The sequence below is a fragment of the Trachurus trachurus genome (genome assembly GCF_905171665.1).
Source record: "Trachurus trachurus genome assembly, chromosome: 17".
Taxonomy (NCBI): Eukaryota; Metazoa; Chordata; class Actinopteri; order Carangiformes; family Carangidae; genus Trachurus; species Trachurus trachurus.
This window is the reverse complement of record NC_139900.1, coordinates 29,945,672-29,962,946: the sequence shown is the minus strand read 5'-3', so window position 1 is coordinate 29,962,946 and position 17,275 is coordinate 29,945,672. Positions and strand designations below refer to the sequence as shown.

Sequence of the window (17,275 nt, the reverse complement as noted above, 5' to 3'; positions counted from 1 at the left end):
TAAGCAAACTGATCGATAAAATCAAACATGAACATTAAGTTCTGGCCCAAATAATTTACCAATGTTCGGGAAAAAGGAGTCGCTGGAACGTTGTCGTATCATGGCTTGCATTTGCCTCTGCTGTTGCTGCTCCTGCCTCTCCTGGTCGAGGAGGTCCTGCAACAGGAGTGGCTGCTCCTCCAGTAGAAGAGGACGATTTTGTTGGTTGTGCTGACTCAGTGCTTGGTTCAATGCTGCCTGCTGGGCTGGAGTCAGACCGCTTGTGTCCAGTCCAGCGGCTAGCCCCACCTGGTGGTCGGCTCCGAAGCCTGCCATAGAGGCTTCTCCTGCAGTGGTGGCGTCAGATATTGTTTGACTCATTGTAAGTCCGGAGGTATGCTGAGCGTCGGTGACTTGGTTCTGTTGGGCCATGAGGTTACCTCCTTGACTGACAGATTCAACTATTGGATTTAATGACTGCTCTTCAGGCTGCTGCTTAATGAGTAAACTAGAAAGGACCGGGGTGGAGTCTGACAGAACTCCCTGCTGGTTTGAGGTTAAGGTGTTTCCAGCAGCTTGCTGGTCTGACACCTCAGGGGGTTTCTGACAGTCTTTAACCTCTGTTTTAATTTCTTGCCCAGGTGCTAAAGAGGCAGAGTCCTGATTCCCAGGGGCTTCCAGTTTGACCTCAGCTGAAGACTGCTCACCTGAGGCCTCTGACTTTGCCAGTGCAGACGCTGAACTGGACGATGCCTCGCTCTCAGTGCCCGAGTTTTTGTTGATGTCTGTGGTGTCAGGGTTATCGTCCATGGGATCGCTGAGATCCAACTCCTCATTAAACATGTCTTTCTTGATGTCATCTAGGTCGGGGTCGGTGTAAGCAATAATATCAAATTTGCCAGATGTTAGGAAGTCATCAAGGTGCAGGTCATTTGTCTCCAGGTCTAGGTCTTTTCCATCTTCAGGATCCAAGTTAAGGTTTTCCAAGTCAGCATCCACCAGGTCTTTCACCTCCACGTCCTCAAGATCTTTGACTGCTGATTCTTCTGCATCCAGTTTCTCCTCCACAGCTTCGGTGCTGGCCACTGAGACAGAGTCAGTATGCCCAGCAGGGGGTGCAGTCAGGATCATTGATGCTGCCATGTTCTGGGTCTCATTTGAGGCAGGCTGACTCATGGATCTCATCAAAGGAGACTGTTTGAGTGTGTTGTTTCCTGACATTTGGGTTTGCTGATGAAGATTGTCCATGCTGGCAGATAGCTGCACATGGCCCGTCTGGCTGGTCATAGGGTCCATCATCCTAGGTGCCTGATTTAAGAGGAACCTGGAATCGGGTGGAAGGCCTGCTGGTCTTTGGCCCAGCAAGTTGGGATCAATGTTGCCTCCTTGCATGGCACCCGGTGGAAATGGCATACGTGGCCTGTTATCTGCCACTCTGTGCCGCAGCTCAATGAAAGGCTGGCCCATTATGTTGTGCTGTTGCACTGGCATTCCACGTGGTGGGAAATGTTGGGGCAGCCCCATGGGGTTGCCTCCCATATTCTTTGCCATTTCTGCAGACATGGAGCGTCTCATTTGAGGGGGTATGTCCTGCATTGGGTGTTGCCCACGGGGAAAAAACTCTTGCGGTCCATGTGGTCCTAGAACCCCGGGTGGAAATGCAAACCTGAAATAGGATTTAAAAAAAAACAAATATAAAAAAGCGGAAAAAGCAGTTTCTAGATTTGTGCAAAGCGGAGTTATCAATTATAGCATTTAAAAACACAAACAGAAATAAAAACAATACATTGTAATACAAACCTTGGTCCCTGGTGTCTCAGATTAGGATCTCCAGGATGTGGGCCCCGGTGGATTTGTCCCTCATTAGGGAAAGAGACACGCTGATCCCCTGGAAAAGGTCCAGGAAACCTCATTGGCCCTCTCATAGGTCCTTGTCCAGGGTAAGGTGGAGGAGGCCGGTTGAACATTTCCCCCTGTTGCCCGGGGCCCTCCTGGGGCCAGGGTCGTGGTGTTCCTGGGGCAATGTTACCTGCATGCTCCTGAGAGCCCCTCTCCTGCCGGATTGCACTCCTCTGCTGCTGCTGCTTTATGATTAGTTCCCTAATTCGTTGTCGCTAAAAAACAAGCATAAAGAAATTTAAGCCTTTTTTAAAACACAAGGTCAATAAACCATGTCTGTCTGTGTTAGCTGTCCACAGAGATTATCTGCTCGTCCTACACAGTATGTAGCAATGCAAAACAAATGCCCCTTTTTTTATATCACCTGCTTATGCATACTTTCTATCCTGCAAATGCACGCAAGTTTTCATTTCTTTATTCTATATTTTCACTTCCTATATTTATGTTCTGAAAACTCACAATGACTAAAGATAAAGTCATGTTAATGATGCGTTTCCCTTTATTCCCCGTTTCCCCTATATTTACATTTGCTGCACTAAAAGGGTACATTTTTATTGACCTTATATTTTTAGCAATCTTACACCTATTAAATCTCTATTAATAAAATCTTTTTTTTAATATAATAACTTAGGACACATTTTTGTACTGTAGCCATAACTCCTGTCTTATACCTTTTACTCACTGACATAACTGATATCCATCAATGAATAGACCAAACCTATTTTATTTTATTTTATTTTGTTTCCTTCAAATTCAAATTTAAATTAAAATATGAATACTATTAATAAAAAGATTAAGAATGTAATTAAATGAACCAAAAGTAACATTTCAATATTCAAGAATGAATGATGATATATGGAATAAAAGATAAACAAGACGTATCAGGTACCTGTCTGAGTCTTTCCTCACTTTCAGCGAGCGCAATACCCTGAGCTTCAGATACACCAGGCATTTGTGGGTTGTTGGAGAGCTGGCCTGGGTCTTGAGGGACAGATCCATTGTTACCCACAGCTGACTGCTCCTTCATTTCCATTTTCTCTGTCGACTGTGGACGAGGGGTCATGGGGGCTTGCTCAAATGGGTCATGGCCCGGTGTCAGACTGGGTCTTCTGGAGGGTGACTGAGTAAATCCATCCTCTGACACATTTGGGTGTTTTGGTGTTTGTGAGCCTGGATGAGGAAAGGGCTCCTGAAGCCTGCCTTGGGGTGAGGTGAAAGGGTCCTGGCTCCCCATTGGTCCTGGCCTCGGCCCTTGTCTGCTGAGCCCATCAGGACCAGGCCGCGGGGTCCCTGGAGGCTGGGCGTAAGGGTCATTAAGCATTGGTCTGGGGGCCCCGGGTTGAGAAAACATGTCGCTACTTCCTGGCCTCGATGTCCCAGGTGTACTCGTAAACGGCTCTATCGGCCCCCTCTGGCTGCCCGGTGACTTGGAAAACCTCTCTCCCACCGAGGGCCGTGGCGTACCTGGTGGCTGAGCATAAGGATCCACTGAGTGGGAAGGCGACATCCTCTGTCCCGGGTGCGGCTGATGAGTGAACTGGTTCATTCCACCGGGGCGTGGAGTAGCTGGAGCCTGTGAGTAAGGGTCTGAAGATGGGCTGGGCGTGTTTGCTGGCTGACCGTAGTTGTCGTGCGGACGCGGGGTCCCAGGAGGTCGAGCGTATGGCTCAAAAAATTGTCGAGCCTGAGCACCGGGGTCATTGATGGATCGCTGGTTCACTGCGGGCTGAGAGAAAGGGTCGGGCGCTGGCTTGTTAGGACCGGAGGGCTGGGCGAAGGGGTCGTACGTGAAGTGGTCGGGCCTCGGAGTGGAAGGTGCGTGAGCGTAAGGATTTCTAGACATTTGAGTCATTGGTCCTGGCTGAGCAAATGAGTGACCCTGAGCGTGATGTTGGCCCATCCTAGGAGGACTGGTGAAGTTGTCGTTCCCAGACGGTCTCGGTGTATGTGGAGGCTGAGCGTAGGGGTCGTTCTGCGGATTCTGAGAGAACCGGTCAGCGGGATGTGGACCTGGTCGGCTGAATGGATCCTGAGCCTGAGGAGGGGGCATGGGTGTTTTGAACAGAGGGACAGAACCAGATTCATTACTTCCGGGGATTGGTGTTAACAGAGGCCGTGAGTACGGGTCAGACAAAATCATCCTGTTCTGAGCCATGCGCTGATAGGCCTCCGTTCTTATCATGGGCCTCGAGTACGGATCTCTGCCTGGAGAACCCATTGGTGGTCTTCCCTGAGCAGCCTGGCTAGCCCTCGGTGGACCCATGGGCTTCAAAAAAGGGTCCATTTCCCCGGTCGGCCTTGGGGTGTCGGGAGGTTTGGCATAGGGATCACTGCTCATGGACGTTGGAGATCCAAAAGATTCATGAGCAGGAGAGGGCCGCCCTCTGTCCTGCTGCTCCATCATGGACGTGGGGGATTTTCCAGATTCCACCATTCTGCGACACGTATTTGGCCCGAGAGTTGGCGGTCTTGGGGTCCCGACCATCTTGGCGTATGGATCCCAGGGAGAAGAGGGTCTGGAACCAGAGGAACCTGGTGAGAAAACCTGCGGGGACTGAGGCTGCGAGGAAGGTCCGGACGGAGGGGGAGGAGGCGGGCGCAGGAACACGTCCTCGGGAGGACCTGAAGTAGGAGTCCCTGGTAGCTGTGGCCTGGCAAAGGCATCTTTAGAGTTCAGCTGCTGCATGGGGGACATGCTGCCGTTGCTGGGCTGAGAGGCCGGACTCTGGTTCCCACTTGTGTTGCCGTCTCCCTCTGACTGTTGCTGTTGTTGTTGCTGTTGTTGCTGGAGTTGCTCATTCTTAACTTGCTCCAGTTTCTGAGTGGCTTCAATTTTGGCTTGCTGCTTGCTTTTCTGCCTCATTTGCTGTTGGAAGGGCACAGTGAAACGCGGAATTAGATCTCAAAAAGGGATGCTGCAAATATCAGTCTCATGCCAAAAATGAACTGGACCTACTAACCACCAATGTCATCAGGGTTAATGTGGAGGATAGTGAAGTTGTTTAGGGAGCTTTACTAAAGCACCACTTCTTAGCTGTCTTAATATAAAGTGGACCTGCCGCTGCATTCGCTGACTTCATTGCATACACTCTTACCTGTCTAAACTTCCACTCTTGTTCATGCTCTGACTCTTTTGGTTTCAAAGGGTCTTTAAACAGCAGTTCTGTGTCTAGTGGTATGTTGGGATCAAACACCTCAGGGGGCTGTTGCTGTGGATGATGCCTCTTCACCGGTTCATTCGACATCTGGACTTTGTTGATGCGCAGGGCTGCTCGGTTATCTCTTGCCTTTTGCTAAACAGCAAATCAATCACAATAGCAAAACAAAAACATGTCAGACACAAACACTTTATAAACACAAGACTGCAGAAAAAAAGAGGTTACTTGTGCAACTCTCATTATCTAACAAGTGTGATACTGAGGTCATTTCTATTCCTATTTAGTTCTCTTTCACAGCATTTGCTTCAATATCTCAGTATGACACATGAGGGCAAGGTTATATCAAATGATGACTTCAAGTTCCCCTCGCCAAGTCCAGCTATCCAAGAACAGATTTCATGCTCACAATAGCATGATGGGTAAGAGCAATAACATTCAAATTTACAACCTCCCACATGCATGGGTTGAGCATCAACTAGCATCAGCACCAACATCCCAAACAGATAAAACCCAAAGCAGGGTATAGGAAAGTCAGCAATATGCTGACTATTTGTCAACATTGCTACACTGGTAAACAAGATCAGCTTAAGCATCAAAGTGATAAAAAAAACTACTCTCGCTGATCATATTCATCCCCTTTTTCCAGTGAGTACAACATCTCCATCCAAAACAACCCCTCTTTCTGGAGACAGGGTGGTTTGCTGAACTGTAACACTGGCATGAACTCCATCGATATTCAATATGACATTTTTTTGTTTGATTTTATACTGTAAGGTCCTACATCACTGAGCATGCTCAAGGGTTTGCCTGCACCATCATTTTTGCCCATGCCATTTTGTATTTTGACTTAAATAATTAAATATTTTTCCTTTGACATACTGGATCTTTTTGCACAGCCAGGATCTTCGTCTGTGCTCTATGTAAAACGGAGGATGGAGGTCATCCTGTGTCTCAGGGATCTCAACTGTTGCTTGATAATGACAGGGGCGTTTTATTATGTTGGATATCAAAAGAAAAAGCTATGAAAGAGAAGAGCCGTCATGTAAACCAATGGCAAAATCCCCTTAAAAATCTCTAACACAGGGTGCATTTTTTAATCAAGACTAGGTCTTTGAAATTAGCCTCTGCCAGATAAAATTACTTCCAGTGAACTTAATTACTGCGACCATAGTGAGTTCTAACACTGAGCAGAGCTTCCTATGTTAATTAGTTCATCTGTGAATGGCCGGATTTCAAATTGCATTGGCAAGAGGCAAGAGGCCAGATGCGATACAGGAACCTGCCTTCTGAATACTAATATGTCAATGCAAACAGTAGTGACAGCCCAGGCTTTAAGACAGTTGAAGAAAATTAGCAGTTCGGTTGATCTTACCACATATGGGGCCCTGTCTTGTGAACTAGCTTTCCTCCAAAGTTTTGCAATTTGCTTTACTCTTGTGGACCAGTCTGTTGAAAGAATAAGAGGAGAGGTTGTCATGCCAACAGTCTCACAGAGCATACAAGGTATTTTTTGGATCTCTGTGACTGAGACAGGGATGGCTACACCCAGACAATACGGACAGATAACAGAAATAGCAAAAATAACACACCACAAACAGAAGAAAATCACATATAATAAAAAGGTAGAGCCATGCACCAACCTGGGTATTCCTCTTTAAGGTTGGGGAAATTTACATTGGTATAGAGGACAGGGGCAACAGTGGCTAACTCTCCGAGTGTCTCCTCCTTCTCCCACTTTAGTGTACTTCGTTGGGCATTGGACATGGCTTCAGTCTCCCCTTCAGGCAGAGATCCGGGGGGTGTAGGACCAGGGCCATGTGCTGGGGAGGGCCATGGACCAACTGCCTCTCTAGGCATCTGATTAAACTTTCTGTCCCTGTAATAACAAAGGAAAAGAGGGTGATGAGGTCGCTATGGTTTTGTTAAGGGGAAAAAACAGAAACAAATAAATCAAACTTGTGACAGTTTGAAGGAAGGAAGCTTTACCTTGGATTGTCAGTAAAAGGCATACGATTAAGGGGGGCGAAGTTGTCTGGGAGACAGGGTCCTGCTCCTGGATTTGCGGGGAAGCGTTGGTTTGGTCCCATCATACCATTGATCATTGGCATCCTTGGAAACATGGGATTCCCTACGCACATGATTTGAAAGAGATTAATTGGATCCGTTTACTTTTAGAGTGAAGCTCATTATGTCTGACTGTGACATTGTAATTGTGATGTACCTGGGTTGGGGTGAGGCATGCTAGTGCCAGGTGTGGCAGGGAGGGGCCCTGGACCCTGGGGGTGAGGCACCTGTGGTGGAGGTGGTTGGCTCGTGCTGGGGCTAAGGACGGCTGTGAAGAGATCTTCGACATCCTTACCCTCCAGCTCTGTAACAGAACATGACAGCACAATGTTGTGTTGTGTGTGTTAACATTCATCAAGACGGGAGAGAAAATTTCTATACAACTCCCAAATGTCAGAATGTATTCCTCCCCTGTGCTACAGATATGTTGATGCTGAAAACTGCCATGTTAAATAAATGTATAGCATTAGCAAATGCAAATTTACCAGAAACAGGGACAAAAAAATACAACTTTGGAAAGAAGAATTAAAATGTCTAAAACGGTAACACGTTTTTGCCTTTACTAGGAGAGCTTATTTGGATAATTTAGTTTGATAAATTCCTGGCATCTGGGATTTACTGACACCTGCACCATCTCACTAGCCTGAAAACCAAAGAGCTAAAATACTGAACCATAGTCCAGGTGATTCATTAGTGTATGAAATACAGGAGCAAAGTTAAGTTTACGAAAAGGATAAAATTACAAACCTGGAATTTTGTAAAGTTTGCTCAGGATTGATTCTGAAACAAGGAAAGAATCAGAAAAACAAAACAAAAACATTATTAATCTGAAATTCAGTTTTAAAACAGCGGCGTTCAACAACTATGGATGCACGGATGAATGTGTGGTCTTCTATACTGACCATCGGTGACCATCTTGTCCAGCTCTGGGCTGAGAATCCCGTCCAGAGGTTCCTCTGGGAGGGTTCGCGGCGTCCTACGGCCAGCCTGAGACTGGGACGCCACTGGGGAACCGTCTGCCAGGGGCCCAATGTCCAGACCAGCTGTGGAAACACACACAGACATAGAAAAACAAATCACAACATGCACACACACAGACACAGACAAACCGACACACACACAAAACAACCAACAAAATACCCGACCAAGAACGTGATCATAAATATAGACTTCACGTGAGAGCATGTTTATTGTCTTAACAGCCTGTGGAACGCAATCAAAACTGAACAGTATATGATTACAGCTCCTTGGGGTGCCGGTGTTGTTTAAAGGCAGTGTTTTCAGAATTGTGAAGAGATAGACAGGTCATACTAATTCTCAGTAAAGATACACAAACACTTAAATGTTTGTGCGGGAAAATATTACTCTGATCTGTTCTTTACACTGGTCCTAAAGTCAGTTCAATCTCTTAAAGATGGTTGTAACCAATACCTGTATTAACCAAATTATCTCATATATTATATCCAATGGAGCATTAAAGCTTTTTTTTTTTTCAAAAAGAGAAAAGAAAAAAAGAGACATGTTTTTATCATCCAGCCACAGGTCTGAGAACACAAGACCTTCAACGTCTTCAGGAAGTGGAAGGACATTCACCAAGGCCCCTTGTTCTCCACTAAATTGCTTCATTCTAAGCTGCTCATTTCTTGAATACCACAGTGTCCTTGTCAGTTTGTTTCTTTTCTATCTTGTAAACATCACTGATTAAGTAGCAATGAATCTATTCTTGTAGGCATTTGAAGAAAAAGTCAACTGTGAAAGGGTTTAGGAGGCTCATAATCAGGGACTGACACACCATAGTCGTCTGAGTGAATATTGTGCACTGGGTTAGGGAAGTACAAAAGCAGTTTATGAGTGTTAAAACAATCTGAAATGGTTGAGAAAAGCTAAGTATGAAGCAGCTTATATACATGCACACTTAAATAGAGACACACACTGTAAGAGAGGAAGAATGAACTAAAGCAAGGGATTAGCAGGCCATAGCACCCTTACCAAAAGGAGGAGGTGAGCTGTCAACCTGGAAGGGGCAAAAATCAAGACCTACAAGAACCCAAAACCAGATAAAATGAGTGAAAAAATAGTGAAGACAGAACAAGCACAACACGCTTCAGACAATGCAAACAAACAAAAGATAAAATCAAAGATAAGAATGTGACATTGAAAAAAAAATCAATAGGTGGTGAATTCAAAATAAACTTGCTGTCTGAGGAAATTTCTAAATGGGGAGGAAAGGTTTTGTAACCCATTGATAAGGTGACCATTAGCAAATTCTTAGCGCTGTGACTGCCCGTGAGATATATGACGCACCAGAGTCATTGCTTGGCTTTCCGAGCATTCCCAAGATGTCTGCATCAGTGTTCAGAACATCAGATAGATCAACTAATGGTTCCTCGGACGTCTCTGTAGATGGGAAAAAAAGGAAGAAACAAAAAAAAGAAAAACCAAACTGTCATAAATCATAACTGATGGTGATGTTGAACTTATTGTGATTTGGGTCCATTTCCTTGGATGATGGTTTTAAACAAGAGAGGAAACCACACAATATGCAAAGAACAATGATACAGAGTGGCCCCTGAATGACCTGAAATGTATTTCATCAAGCTGATCATCAAAGTGTATTATCAACTGATTAAAGCAAAGACATGGAGGATGAGGGACAACACTGCTCTCCATCTTAAACATCATGGTTTCTTTTAATACTGTCGTCCTTTGACCTCAAGCTTTGCATAAGTGAATATTTTGAAAAGGAAGGATTGAAAGCAAATGTACTTTGCATATTCAGTCTCTTATTAATACATCTAACATAATCAGTTTTATGCTGCACAATCTTTTCCCTCAAGAGTGTACCATTTTCTCTCTAAAATGCCTACAAAATCTTCTAATATTTTCGAAAAATTTGTCCAAGGGTCACCGTTGTCAAGTATACAATGCTTTATTTGTGAACTGCAAACCCAATGGTTTTCTAAGGACTTTGATTATTTAAAATGCTATCCACTTGTCATTGGTGATGATGTACTTGTACTCCCTTTCGGTAGGTCCTCAATTTAAATATTCTGCTTTGAATAGAAACAAGGATCTATGTCAAATAAATGTCTGGCCTCTTCTAATGTGAAGTGACCTTCATGATGTTTTTTAACCATACTATGGGCAGGGCTTAAATATAGGTTATAGGTTTCACAATGCCAGTCTTCTTTAATGAAACTTGTTTTACTAACTTTGTACTGAGCACAAATAAATGCCTGTCCATGAAATAATTCAAGTATTTTCTACAGGACCACCTGACCAACACCTACTTGACTGTTTCATATATTGGTCTTGACACACCTGACATGACACCTGACTTTTTTTTCTATATAATTTATTATTTTCTGATAAAACTACAAGGTAAAAGAATAAGAGGTTTGTTGGGCTTTTTAGTTGAACAATTTGGGTATGTCAGCAGCTGGGAAGAAGACCAAAAACAGAATCAGCTATCGGACCTCATCCCTCTTCGACTGACACTGATTTGATATGTACCAGACTATGTGATGCAATCCCAGGCAACAGGATGCAATTCAAAAACAAGACATTTCCACTGCCTTTACTGCAGTTTAGCCAGTTGTTATAACAAGAAATCTTAAAGAAAGAATCCAGTCCATTTATAATAATTTTCTAGTTTTAAAGACCTGGTTTCAGTGACACATTTTTACTGTTCATAGATAGTTAGTGAACGTTGTGCCTAAACACTGTGATGACAGTGGCTGCACGCCATTTGGCTGTGTGGAAATCTGCTTGAATAAATACAGGTGGTGGATATGATGATGTGGAATCTTGTCTTGATCACCTGCTGATCAAACAGTGAAAACCTGATTTACCGTAATCGGACAGCGATTACACTCAGCAACATAATAAACCACCATTCGTTGTTGGAGGGCATTGGATCCTCATACACAGCAAACATTTTGATTCAGCCATGACACGCCATGTGAAACATATGTTAACCAGTCATTCAGATCAGCATAAGAAGTATGTGAGATTTCATGTAAAACTGAGAGAAAGCTAGCGAGAGCAAGAGACAGAGTGAGTGGGCAGGGGAGACAGAGCGAGCTAGCAAAGGAAATTGAAACTTCACTTTTTTTTGCTACTTATGGAATAAAATTCTGCCTGAGTCTTTGGTTTAACTTGTGACACTCTGACTTTGTCTTGTATGAATGGGTAAAATCCACTGTGAATGTGTGTTCAGTGGACCTGGGTCGTACCCTTTAACTCCTGTATGAAAAGGATTAATAGTCTCAATGGGCAAAGACGGGGAGGAAAAACGCATGGGATAAAAGACATTGTTAGGCACCAAAATAAAGAGAAACACAAAATAATTCCTATTATGTCAGACTGTATCCAGCTCTGCTCTAATGTAAGCTGCTGTCAGTAAGTCACGCCTCGTACTTCAGTACAAAAGTAGTGGGTATACGTACGTGCTGCTGTGGGTCTGTGGGTCCCTGTTGAGAGAGAGGTTGCCGAGGCACTGAGCAGAGGGTCCGATGAAGGGTCCAGGAATCTGGTGGTGGGATGCTTCCTCTCCACTTGGCTCTGCCCTTCTTCCAGTAAGCCTGATTCAACAACACCCTGCTGCCTGCTCTGCTTACTCTTGTCCAGCAGGTCCTTTCCAAAGAACGCCTCCTGAACATGACAACACAAAGCACTGGTCACTTCTCTGTGCTGACATTTTTCCTTCCAGCTTTACCTTTCTTGACATCAGTCATGGGAAACACCATGTCACATTGAAATTACTCTGTGCACAATGACGGCCCATGAGGACTGGCCAGAGTGAAAACAGGAAAGCTCTGAAACCGAGAATCATGTTGGTGCCGATCTCACTTTTTGTCAGCACCCGCCTCCCCCCAACCACTTATACCCACAAGACTACGCTACTATCCTCAATGACATGTAACTGCAGCTCCCTGCTGCACCGAGACATTAAAAGCCCAACATGTTGCTACCTCAATAATTAATGAAATGTGCTTCACTGTGTCGGACCTTTAGGTTTAGACTGAACACCCCCCTCTCTCTGCCACTGTGGTGGGATTAAGAGCAGCACTGACAGCTGCCGGTGGCTTAATGCACATCACATATCTATGTTTTGGCCAACGCAAGGTGACACTGAGATAGTGGCTAGAGACAAGGAGCCTTGGAGTCATCTCCAGTTAAGTTTTCATATGTCAATTCACAACCCAGACAGGAGCCATTTAAAGAGCATGATCAGAGAGGAGTATCCTCTGCTGTGGCTTCCTTTAGGCTCTTTCTCTTTCAGAAAAGCTCACAGAAGGGGCACCATGCATCAAAGTTCTGTAAGTGGTTTCCAGGCAATGTACTTTGGATTCCCAACCTTCCCAAGGGTGAGATAAAACGCATTTTATGAAGATATGGCATGACAAGACCAGACAGTCTGTGTATGTGAATGCCGGGCTTGCATAACGATAAAATAAAATAGTTTTGCTGATGAAATAATTAGTTTTAACACATTCAATAAGTAATGAACCCACCTTCAGATAATCTACCATTAGAAAAGCGTGGCATGTATGTTAGCAAAGTCAGCTGTGTTGACTGCTATTAAATCTACTGGTCAGTGTTCAAGTAGAAAGTGAAGCAATGAAAAAATCAGTTTTTTTTTTAAACACATTAAACCAGATGTTCTGTCATATCTCCACTGTGTTTATTCAGATTGTTAGTTCACTGGTCATGTCAAACATCCAGTCTACCATTAGAGGAGACAGACCTGGAGATAGGTAGGAAATGCCTCCTCCAGTTTTGTTTTCTTCTTTCTGTAGCGTTTCTTTATCTTTTCTGGGACCTCTGGTCCTGGAGGTGTCTCGTCCACAGGAGTATCAGGCAGCGTCTCTGTCCATCCTACAGGAAAGAAAAAAACAAACAAACATCAGAAATAGCTCCTCTGAATGGGTTGTATCATTGAGATCTTACTGTGAAATTAAAACATTAAATGACAGATCAGGGACAGTCCACTACAATGTAAATACATTATTGTTGTACAGACCTTCATCTTTTCCAATAGGAATCTCTGACACAGAGCCAGAGGAATCCTTTCTGCAGAGGGCTCGTTTGGCTTTGCCTGGACCTTGGCCTGGACGGCTCCTCTGGCGGACCATGAAACCACCAATGCCTTTTAGGAGGAAATTTAATATCAATAAAAATACCATTTTGATATAACAAAGGCGATATGATATGCAAGATACTGAGCTTTGACTGGCTCTCTTAATCATCCATTGCATTCAGCATGAATGCTCAGAAACACTAGACAGAGCCCTCCCAAAGCAAGATGGCAGAGCTTTGCTAGAGCAACATCGTCGGGCATGTACTGCACCATTTTACGCTTCAGAGAAGCTGTCTCCTTCAATCAGGTGCCCTACCCGGCCGGTACGGTTTCCTCTTCCTCTTCTTGCCGCCGTCGGCCCCCTTGGAGTCGTCTTCTGCTGGCTCTCGCTCCAGGCTCGAGTCAGACTTCGCCTCACAATCTATGAGCTCCGCCTCTGTGAGAGGGAGAGAGCATTGATGATGAGTGACAGCCCTGCAGCAGAGAACACCCCGGCCAGGCCTCTCAACACAGCACCAGGGTCAGCTCTATCTGAACTCCACTCAGTGGCAGGACATTAGCCTGATTGAAATTAAGTTCACCAGTTCTATTACAAAGGAGCTTCATTACCAGGGGGATTTTTGTGTAGTCCTTCCTTTTTTTTCAGCGGCAAGTTACATTATTTTTTCAACGTTGACATGCAGAAAGACATTTGATAAGGACAGAGGGAGGGTAAGCAAGTTCTATTGTTATGAAATATCAGTATTCCAAGCAAATCACCTGCATCTTACCACAACTGTTATCGGCATTTAACATAAAATTCAACAATTTCTGATAGATAACGGGGTTGACAAATAATGCATCTTGTGATAGAATGAATAGATTAAACTATGGGGGATAGACTAAGTAACGGAAACACCTTTCTGTATAATACTGTACAGTCGCAGTAGTACAGAAGCAGAATCTATGCCAGGGCTTCTGTTTTAGATGGTGTTATTTTTAGTTAGGTGTACCTAAGTACATACAGCTTTAAAAATAATGTATGATGTAGACGACATTCTTCTAATGCACAGCTAAACGTCAACCTGTGTAAGCATTCAGTAATTTTAACAGTGCAGCTGATAGTGTTGAAAAAGCTAAACACATTCAACCCAGCTGGAAGAATGGGAGGAAGCCTTTAAGTCACTGCTCTGTTGAAGGTCTCTGATAAACACCCTTGAGTTGAAAGAAGAAGATTGTGTGGGGAAGACAAGTACCTCTGTTGTCCTCCATGTCTTCATCGCGAGAGAGTTCTGAGAGGGGGTCTACAGGAGCTTGAAGCACTGCCACACTGTTCTGGTTAATGATTTTTAGTTTCAGCTTTGGCTTGGGTTTCCTGCGCCGTGACGCAGTAGCAGACAAGCTCTGGAGCTGGCACAGCCCCGACTCCGTCAAACACACACCATCCTGGGTGTAGGTCCTCGACAGATCTGAAAAAGACCGGAAATGCGAATGAGCAGATACGGCGTAAACTAATGTCAAAATGCCATCTTGTAGAGAGAAAAAAAAAGTTTCTTCTGTTACTTATAATCTACAATTTCTTAAGCTATGAACTTACCCATATCTTTAGCCTTTGTGACACTCTGCGGCATAACCAGAGGTTCAATAGCGTCTCTGGCCTTGGTCACAACTGCAGCAGCACAGGACACATAAAAGCGATTAAAAATAAACAGGAGAAAGACAAGGAACAAATGTCATGGTTGAGCCCATTCACTCTACAGCCAATACACACACACACACACACACACACACACACACACACACACACAAAAACACACCTTTAGTGGTCTTGAAAGCTCGACACATTGTGCAGTCGAAGCTGCTTTCTGCAGCTTTCTCTACATCTTCCTCTGAATGGAGACCCTGACAAGACGCATGAAACCATCTATGTACCGAGAAAGAAAAAAAAGTTAGGTAAGAAAAAATTACGTAAAATAATTGCAGCACTGGGTTCTTTTAAAGCGAGATATTGTATAAAAAATTTTTTTTTAAAATCACTGCTCACCTGTCACATTGGCGGCACTGCACAACGATGGTTCCTTCACTGTAGTCCACTAGGCAGATGGGGCATGTTGGAAGGCTGGCACAGGGGGCACACTGGGTGTAATTATTCTGCCACTCACACCTTAGGCCTGGTGTGGTGGCGCCACACTGGGTACAGGACACGCACCTGCAGGAGACGCAGAGGACGGAGGTCATTCCACATAGGTTACTTCAAAGAGGACAACTCAGATGAACTGAGCTGCAAACAACTCGGCCTACGCTCGCAACATGCTGCAGAGATGACCCCATGTCCTGTTCGTTTGTGATTTTTAAAAGAGTTTGTGTCGAGTTATCAGTCCATATAAAGGGTATTAACTTTACATGGCTTTGCAAAGTTGAAAATAGATTCAGATTTTCATATTGAGATGGGAAAGGATAATTACAAAGCAAGATATTTAATGATCTGAGGAGAAGGAATGTGGTAAACTGCTGGTCACTATAACAACACGGTACTCATTATCTTAATGCTTCATTCTTTTTGTAAACTTCAAACTATTTCAATTCTCATGTAATAATTGTCTGTCTGAGGCAGTTTTTTGGGCAAGATAATTAACAAGTTACTGACCATTTGCACTTCCAGCTGTCCTTGGGTACGTTCTGCAATGGGGGGTCCAGGCAGTAGGTGTGATAGCTGATGTCGCAGTCGTCACACAGCAGCAAGCGGCCGGGATCTGTGGCCTGGCCACAGGCCTCACACACTGTACACTCCAGACAACGCCAGCCTTTACTCAGCACCACCTTCGTGATCTGTCAACGTAACAAGAAGACGTGTACATGTAGGTTTGTGTGTGAAAAGATTGCATTTTTATTACGGTAGGTTCTTTAGTATACAGTATGTGTGGTGTACAAACTCAGCGGTTAATATACCTTAATGCCAACACAGAATGGATGGTAGCACTGGCCGCACTGAGCACAAGCCAGAAGACGGCCCTCTGCTCCAAGGCCAAAACTCCCACACACCACACACATGTCCTTCAAGGAGGAAACACACATCATGAGTTATCTCATCTCACCAAGTTGAAATCATTTTATTTTTCTGGGCACAACAACAAAGACAATAGTCAGCTACTGTCAGTTTCAGCTTGTCTACATGAACAAATCTGACAACTGCTCAATATTTCTCTCACTACTTCATCACAGGGGTATCAATATGTTCTGAATATCTATTTATTGCCACTGGGTGAAGAAGTAAAAGGTCACCGTCTATGTTGTTGCTATCCTGAAAGGAAAGAAAGGAAAAGAAAATGCTTTCTTTACCCCAAACCTGCTTGATAGATAAGGACAGTGCAGTTGTCCGATATCCTCAAATATTAATGTGCATAAAAGCATCTTGACATGCAAGGGTAAAGGAATGCAGGATGCTTTTGGAAACATTGGCCTTTAAACCAGGATAATTGAGGGAGCCCTTTTCAGCCTCTCCATCACACTCATAATCACATCTAAGAGCCAGATAGAGTCTTTTGCTCCCTGACTGGTTTCACTTGAGCCATTCAGGGCTCAGTGCCTTAATTAACAGCCACTCAGCTGTATTGCTTAATTGTTTAGTCACTTTAAATGAACAGCTATTCTGTAACAGATTTCAATCTTCCAATTACTATGCCTTATCGCTAACTTCGCAATTTGACATTTCTAGACCCTGGGTGAATATTTGACAGTGGTCACCAGCTTACTTTTTATTAAATTAAATTCAGTACAGAAGCTTTACTTGAATAGCAGAAAATACAAAAATTGAAATTTCAATATGATTCTGTGTTATATAATCTACTGCACTTCCTGCAGGCAGTTGGCAGGATCTCCACAGGAATTAATGATCTCCAGAGAGGGAGAGACCTTTAAGCACAGATTTTATTTCAGGCAATCTTAGACCCTGTTTACACGACAACGCTCGCGGATGAAAACGGCAAAATATTTCATCGAATGTGCCTTTCGTTTAGACGGCGACGGCGTTTTCGGGGCTTGAAAACACAAAAAAGTGAAACCGCCCTCCAGAGTAGAAATCTTAAAAACGCTCAGTAAAGGGTGAAAACACAAA

At 44.1% G+C, this 17,275-nt stretch overlaps 1 protein-coding gene across 6 annotated transcripts in view; it reads right to left on the bottom strand.

Annotated features, from left to right (window-relative positions):
* kmt2cb (lysine (K)-specific methyltransferase 2Cb) overlaps positions 1-17,275 on the bottom strand; it is a 60,191-nt gene that overhangs the window by 13,324 nt on the left and 29,592 nt on the right. For all 6 annotated transcript variants that reach the window (XM_083992147.1, XM_083992148.1, XM_083992149.1 and 3 more), the window contains exons 18-39: positions 16,111-16,215; positions 15,809-15,990; positions 15,206-15,370; positions 14,979-15,085; positions 14,759-14,830; positions 14,418-14,630; positions 13,499-13,618; positions 13,126-13,251; positions 12,850-12,980; positions 11,549-11,753; positions 9,405-9,497; positions 9,090-9,137; positions 8,003-8,143; positions 7,848-7,880; positions 7,258-7,404; positions 7,023-7,164; positions 6,677-6,912; positions 6,409-6,482; positions 4,974-5,171; positions 2,768-4,744; positions 1,780-2,093; positions 60-1,645 (exon numbers count right to left, since the gene is read on the bottom strand). In XM_083992147.1, coding sequence (XP_083848273.1) covers positions 60-1,645; positions 1,780-2,093; positions 2,768-4,744; positions 4,974-5,171; positions 6,409-6,482; positions 6,677-6,912; positions 7,023-7,164; positions 7,258-7,404; positions 7,848-7,880; positions 8,003-8,143; positions 9,090-9,137; positions 9,405-9,497; positions 11,549-11,753; positions 12,850-12,980; positions 13,126-13,251; positions 13,499-13,618; positions 14,418-14,630; positions 14,759-14,830; positions 14,979-15,085; positions 15,206-15,370; positions 15,809-15,990; positions 16,111-16,215 — 6,415 coding nt within the window. The remainder of the gene's footprint in view (positions 1-59; positions 1,646-1,779; positions 2,094-2,767; positions 4,745-4,973; positions 5,172-6,408; positions 6,483-6,676; positions 6,913-7,022; positions 7,165-7,257; positions 7,405-7,847; positions 7,881-8,002; positions 8,144-9,089; positions 9,138-9,404; positions 9,498-11,548; positions 11,754-12,849; positions 12,981-13,125; positions 13,252-13,498; positions 13,619-14,417; positions 14,631-14,758; positions 14,831-14,978; positions 15,086-15,205; positions 15,371-15,808; positions 15,991-16,110; positions 16,216-17,275) is intronic.